This window comes from Rutidosis leptorrhynchoides, chromosome 4, assembly GCF_046630445.1.
Source record: "Rutidosis leptorrhynchoides isolate AG116_Rl617_1_P2 chromosome 4, CSIRO_AGI_Rlap_v1, whole genome shotgun sequence".
In the NCBI taxonomy this organism is placed as follows: Eukaryota; Viridiplantae; Streptophyta; class Magnoliopsida; order Asterales; family Asteraceae; genus Rutidosis; species Rutidosis leptorrhynchoides.
The window spans coordinates 173,218,579-173,225,478 of record NC_092336.1 but is presented as its reverse complement, the minus strand read 5'-3'; the positions used below and the strand labels follow the sequence as shown (position 1 = coordinate 173,225,478).

Sequence of the window (6,900 nt, the reverse complement as noted above, 5' to 3'; positions counted from 1 at the left end):
TTTTCGGGGATAAGTGTATGTTCTGACACTATATTAATGGGGTTTCGTGATAGTTAAGCCTTGATAATTGGGTGCTCGTGATATCAACTTTTAGAATGGTTTATTATTATTTCAACGTGACAACACTTGTGGTTCAACTTACTTACTCATTTACTTACTTACTAAACCTATGATTTCACCAACGTTTTCGTTGACAGATTCTCTATGTTTTTCTCAGGTCCTTGAACTTAAGTGATACATGCTTCCGATCATACTTTTGATACTTGCATTGGATGTCGAGTATACTTGCATACGTGGAGCGTCTTTTTGGCTACTTTAAACTATGTCGCACGTGTTTCATATGAACTATAACTTTTGATATGTACTTGTCTTGGGAATTACTTTTGTAAACATTGAAACATCCTTTTATGAAATGAATGCGACATATTTTCGGTCAAACTTTGTTATAAATGCTTATGACCATGCAATGAGACCATACGTAGATGACGCCGTCACTTGACGATTTGTCGGGGTCGCTACACATCCCCATTAGTAATGACAGATTTCTTAAGTAGATGCAAAGAGAGAATGGTTATAATACTCGTACCTCTATTCGGCGGACTTCCTTATGAACTGAAAATATGAAGACAATTAATAAGATTAATTGATTGAAATCGATGGATGGTGATGAGCAGAAGGGTATTAGGGTTTCAGAGAGCAAAATAGAGTGATTAATTGTGAAGGGGAAGATCACCAGAAAGGTATTAGGGATTCAGAGAGAAAAATAGCGTGATTAATTATGAACGGGAAGTTTTGAGATGAACATTAAGGTTTGACGGTTTTGATCTCAAAAAATAACTTCTCCATATCCGTATACATCGGTTTAAAGTGATTGAATTAAGGAAGGGTAAAATGGTTAAGCTAACAAATCGTTAGTTAAGATCCTAAGGTATTAATAATTAAGATAAATTATGAGCGTTTGATCATTTCTTTTAAAGTGGGGATTAACAATTAAAGGAATATTTTGAAAGTATTAATTAATATGGACTTTGCCCGGTCATCACCGTTCCACCTACACACTTCATACAATTTATTGCGTCTACTCCTCCAACGAATTTGTTGGTTCTCAAACCTAACACCATGTCATGTGTGTATATATAAACTTTGTTTGCAGATACAATTTCAATTATAATTCCGATTTCTCCACATCTCTAGGTAATTTATCACGTCTTTATTCTATTTCCAGTTCATTTTTTTTTTTTTTTTTTTTTTAATTATCAAGTATGTAATTCAATGTGTATTTTCGATTGCTAATCATGTATTCGTATTCCTTCGAATCATATCGTTCAAGTTGTTTGATCAGGGCCAGGCTTAATTTATGTGAATTACTGTATTAGGTATCTATTTATTTAGTCGTTATATTAGGTTTCCAACTATATATGCTCAATTAAATATTGAAGTTGGGGAATTTATTGTTATTTGACTAATTTTAATTTTAAGCTCATGCTTTGCTGTGAAATTGATTAAAATGTCAGTTCATATGTCGAATCATTTAATGATATTTTAGGGGCGGTACCATGCGATTTTTGGGTCATTAGGCGTAATGCATGCATAAATGTCACTCAATTATGTTTTCGAATTAATTCATAACTATGTTTCTTTTGTAATTGTTATATGAATATGAAGCTTTAGATCATGTTTTGCTCTGAAATTTATTTGAGCTTTCAGTTAATGATTTTTAGGGGCGATATAACACGATTTTTGTAAAATAGGAAAAACATGTATAATTGTCACTTTGTTTATATTTTACGAATCAGTAATTTGCCTGAGTTTAGATTAAACTTTGAGAATTTGTGATTCTTTCCTATATTATAAAAAAGTCTGTTACTAATAACGAAGATCGAAAAGAAGCCATTTGGGAGGATCTACTGCAGCTTTTGGACGGACATAGAGATTCGAACTGATATTCGTGTCCCGACTTTGGCCCGAGAATTTTACTTGTTAACTTATGGTATGTACCGTATAATACATCCTCAATCAAGGACAGTCTTCAAGAAGACAGTCATGAAAAGTTCATGAAAAGCACATTCATGAAAACTTCATGGTTGAAATACAATTAAACCGTGCATTGAGAATAAAGTTTGGAGCTTTAGACTTGCTTTAAGTAGGATTCGGATCTGGCTATATGAGGGTCCAGATCCAGGTACACGTACACCGTTAATCAGAGAACATTACTTTTCCCAAAATGATTTTTTCTGTTTCCAGTAACTTATATACATTGTGAATCTTGTTGTGATTAGTTACTGTTTGAGCTTTTAAAAACTTCTACACTTTTTCATTGAAGGTGTACCTGTCTGAGGCGTCTTAGTGCTTGATTGTTTTGGTTCTGTTTAGTGCTATTAGATCTATATGGTTCTGTATTTTCATACTTAACGATCATTGTGGGTAGTTTCATCGGTGGTTAGTGCTCAACGATTTTTGGTTTCACAACGATGAGTTTCTGCAGGACGATGGTTGATGCAAATGATAAAGATGAAACTCCGAAATCGAACTTGAAACCTGAAGCCGATGTAGGTCAGTCAGTTATCGCTCCATCGGATATAATATCTAAGCCAGATATGAACTCTGACGAAACTGAGGTTGGGGTTGAAGTTACAGATGATATGGAAGAGTACGAGGAGGAGGAGGAAGAAGATGAAGATGAAGAAGAAGAAGAAGAGTACGAGGATGAATACGAAGAAGATGAAGAAGTAGAACAAAAGGTAAATGATGAAGGACTTGATACGGATAAAGAGCGAGAAAAAGAAAAGATTGTTGTAGAAGATGCAACTAATAAGGAAAATGATGTTAAAGAAGATGAAGAGGATGAGGATGAATATGAAGAAGAGGAAGACGAAAAAATCGAAGAAAAGGTTACCGATGAAGGACTCGATATGGATAAAGAGCGCGAACAAGAACAGGGTGTTGTAGAAGATGCAACTAATAAGGAAAATGCTGTTCAAGAAGATGATAAAATAGAACAAAAGGTTAATGATGAAGGACTCTATACAGATAAAGAGCGCGAAAAAGAACAGGGTGTAGTGGAAGATGCAACTTATAAGGAAAATGTTGTTAAAGAAAACGAGAAGAATAATGAAGTACCAAAGAGTGGCGATAAATTAGGTGAGAATTCAAAGAATAATGGTAAAAGACGTAGACTTAGGAATCGAAACAAAAAGAAGGATGAACAGAAAGCGTTTTCTACTAATGGAGAAAAGGATAAAGATGAGAAACTTGATACGAATAAAGAGGACGGTGAAAAAATAGAACAAAATGTCAATTTGGATAAAGAGCACGAAAAAGAACAGGCTGTAGTAGAAGATGCAACTAATAAGGAAAATACTGTTAAAAAAGAAGAAAACAACGCCGAAGTACCAAAAATTGGCGTTGAATTAGGTGTGAATCCAAAGAGTAATGGTAAAAGACCTAGACCTAGGAATCGTAATCGAAACAAAAAGAAGGACGAACAGAAACCGTATGCTGCTAATGGAGAAAAGCCAGAATCGTCTAATAAGACGAAGGTTGAAGAAAAAGCACCCGAGACATTGGTTGCTGATGGAGATAAACAAGAAGCTTCTAGAAGAAAGAAGGGTTCAAAGAGGGTTGAGAGCATGGGTATGGTGTTCATGTGTACCTCGAAGACAAAAAGTGACTGTTTTCGTTACAAGGTCCTTGGGCTACCTGGAAATAAGAAGGATCAAGTAGCCAAGATCTATAAAGGGATGAGACTGTTTCTGTTTGATGTTGATTTAAGGTTGATGTATGGGATTTTTAAAGCTGCTGGACCAGGCGGTTATAATCTTGAACCGAAAGCTTTCAAGGCCGACTTCCCATCTCAAGTTAGTATTATTATATTACTATATTATATATTATATACACGTACATATATTTATATATGAGTATAATACGTTCTAATATGTTCTTACTTTGAATTTTAGTGTTAGACTGTATTTAATGTGAACTTCTTTGCAATAGAAGGTTTTAAAGCTGGACCAAAAGTGTATGTGTCCTATTGGTCAAGCCAGCCCAATTATATGTCGATTCAAACCAGTGACCACCCATTTTTACTTAAACGCGCACATTACCCATCGTGATCGTACTTCATAGCATTAGAAAAACATGTAAAATGTTAACTTCTGCATATATTATCATTTAGGTTCGATTTACTGTGCTCGATGATTGCTTGCCTCTAGCAGAAGAAAATTTTAAGGGGGCCCTTAAAGAAAATTACTACTCTCGAAATAAGTTTGAAGGTTTGCTCAAGGCAGATCAGGTCTTTCTTCTTCTCTGATCGTTTTTTTTTTTTTTTTTTTTTTTTTTTTTTTTTTTTTTTTTTTTTTTTGGTACTTTCATCTCTATATTCATATTAATATATCTTTAAATGAAACATTGAGTTGTAGCTCAGCTGGTAGTGACCTGCCTCTCTTAGCGAGAGGTCAGGAGTTCGACTCCGCTGGGCTGCAATATTGCACTCAATGTTATCTCTGACCTGAAGTATCCACCCAGGTCGCCTTTCGCTTAGTGTGGGGGCAGCGGGGAGGAGGGTTTTACCGGCCATGCCCTCAGATTGTTTCAGCGGGGAGGAGGGTTTTACTGGCCATGCCCTCAGATTGTTTCGGGTTTCCTCCAGGGCAGTAGTTGGGGGTGGGTTATACAACTACGGGAGATGAACGCGTGGGTGGTTAAGTCCCCTGGGTGATCCCAAACTGATGTCTAAAAAAATATATATCTCTTTAAATGACAAAGTAATAACTTGCAGAAGAATCTCTAGTTTTACCTTATATTACTTCAAATCTTACAGGTAAAGAATTTATGTAAACTCTTTCTGCAAATGGACCGAGGAGGTGCCCATCCCATAACTCCTCCCAACCCACATATAATCCGACCCATTGAAAACCAAAAGAAACGTAAAATGCGGGCCCGTTCTCCACAAGTTAAAGAAAGACGCTACATCGACTATGTACAACCCCCTGTTTTATACCAGCGTGAACACCCAATTTTATACAAGCATGAAGCCCCCGTTCAGAGGTTGTACACCCACGAAAGACCGGAACACAACACGTATAACATATACAGTAGAGAGGCACCTTCATATCATGATCCTGTCTATACATTACCACCACCAAAGTACAACCTCGTAAGCAGAGAGTACCACCCTCTTGGAGTCCCAACACAAGAGTATCGTCTTTCTGGAAGCTCGACTAGTTATCGTAATGTTGGGCATCCAAGTGAATATCGTTCTTCTGCAGTGCAATTACCTGGGTATCGTTCTCAAACACATTACCGATTTTAGTTTGTCTATATCGAAATTGTACTACAAATCTGTAATATTTAGACTTCCTTCATGGACCTCTAGTTTGTAACTTGATACCATTGCATAGTTGTTTTTTAAGAAGACATTGTAAATAACGTGTCCTGTTCGGCTGTTCTGTTTCTTGATTTTTTTATTATTGTTTATCTGTTTTTGGGTTTTAGGCCCGTATATAATTTTTGTTTAACTTATTGTATCCGTAGTTTGTTTTGATAGTTATATACGGAGTAAAAAACAGGATAGCAGCATAAAAGGTAGTGTAATAAGGCCAGTATAAAATGGGGCATGCTTCTGTCGCTTTCCACACTTTCAGCGTTGTCTTGGGTTTCCTTGGTCATGTTGGGTTTTCTCGATTGCCCTGCATCGCGGTCGGATTTTCTCATTTCTCTCGAACTCGTTATGGGTTTATCTTTGGCCACCGAACTGATCCTTAGTGGCGGTTTGTGATTGTGCTCATATGTGGCGATTTAGAGTGATTCCTACGGTATTCTTTGCTACGACTCTTGGGTAGTGTAGTTGAGGGGTGCTGTTGGGTCGTGTTTCTTTAGTTTCAGGAGATGGGGGTTGGTTTTGGGGGTGCGAGTTTCTTTTTGGGTCATTGGTGAGTTCGACTCGTTTTCATTTTAGTGATTGTGTTTATGCGTATTTCATTGTATGTGTGGCGTGTGTAGACTGTAGTAAGTTTATTGTTTGCATGATGGTTGTGTTTGGTTGGATGCATGTTGGTTGTGCGGTAAGTTCTATTGTTTGTACGTTGGTTGTTTTTGATGTACTCATTGGTTAGTGCACTGCATTGCTAGTAGATCATCAGATCTAGTCACACAGGTTTACAAGCTTGCCATTGTACTTCATTTGGATCCACGGATCTTATTATATATATATATATATATATATATATATATATATATATATATATATATATATATATATATATATATATATATATATATATATATATACACACACACATATACGTATTACTACGTATTTTGGCACCTAAAAAAAAATGAATGGCAGTTGTAATTGCTCCCATTTATTTTTTATCGATATATAATTTTTAACTATATAACCATTATCCAATGGCCAAAAATAAATGAATGGCAGTTTTACGGGTACGACATGTCAGCAAGTGGTTGAAAATAACAACGGACTAATTCATTGCAAATCGCAACTAAAACTGACAAGGAATCACCCAATCAACTCTTGAACGCTACAGAAACACTGCCATGGACCTGTCATCACCACGAGGAAGCGCCACAACGAATTCGGTCGTAGTGTACCGTGACTTGTGCTTTTGTCCCTTTCTGCTGAGATGGATGTGGATGAAGCCTAGGTCAACGAACTGTTGCTTGTAACTGACTTCTGTTATGCAAGGGGGTTGGGGATTGTGCGTATCTGTGGCAGACTTTGGGTGATTCCTTTGGGTTTTCTTCGTTGTGACGCTTAGATGTATCGAAGAACATGATTGTATTGTTTTTATTTTGGGTGTATGTGTTTTGGTTTGTATTTTTTTTTTCGAACTGCGAAAATTTTATAAAAACACAAGCCCCCCTAGCGAGCAGCTAGGGAAG

General features: G+C 36.5%; 1 protein-coding gene across 2 annotated transcripts; it reads left to right on the top strand.

The window, feature by feature from the left end:
- The first annotated feature begins 1,057 nt into the window (after positions 1-1,057).
- LOC139904307 (uncharacterized) lies at positions 1,058-5,462 on the top strand. 2 transcript variants are annotated; one of them, XM_071886241.1, is made up of 4 exons: positions 1,058-1,194; positions 2,486-3,857; positions 4,175-4,291; positions 4,820-5,462. In XM_071886241.1, the coding sequence occupies exons 2-4, from the start codon at positions 2,490-2,492 to the stop codon at positions 5,309-5,311; spliced, it is 1,977 nt and encodes a 658-aa protein (XP_071742342.1). In that variant the 5' UTR covers positions 1,058-1,194; positions 2,486-2,489; the 3' UTR covers positions 5,312-5,462. The 2 variants fall into 2 exon arrangements, with proteins under 2 accessions (XP_071742342.1, XP_071742343.1); XM_071886242.1 differs by lacking the exon at positions 1,058-1,194 and adding an exon at positions 2,058-2,182 and having other exon boundaries at positions 2,324-3,857.
- Positions 5,463-6,900: the final 1,438 nt, after the last annotated feature.

Bases quoted from the DNA above. Each gene is read 5' to 3' on its own strand.
- LOC139904307 (XM_071886242.1), top strand. From the start codon at position 2,472: ATGAGTTTCTGCAGGACGATGGTTGATGCAAATGATAAAGATGAAACT. The intron at 3,858-4,174 runs GTTAGTATTATT...ATTATCATTTAG, and splicing joins AGGCCGACTTCCCATCTCAA to GTTCGATTTACTGTGCTCGA. The intron at 4,292-4,819 runs GTCTTTCTTCTT...CAAATCTTACAG, and splicing joins GTTTGCTCAAGGCAGATCAG to GTAAAGAATTTATGTAAACT.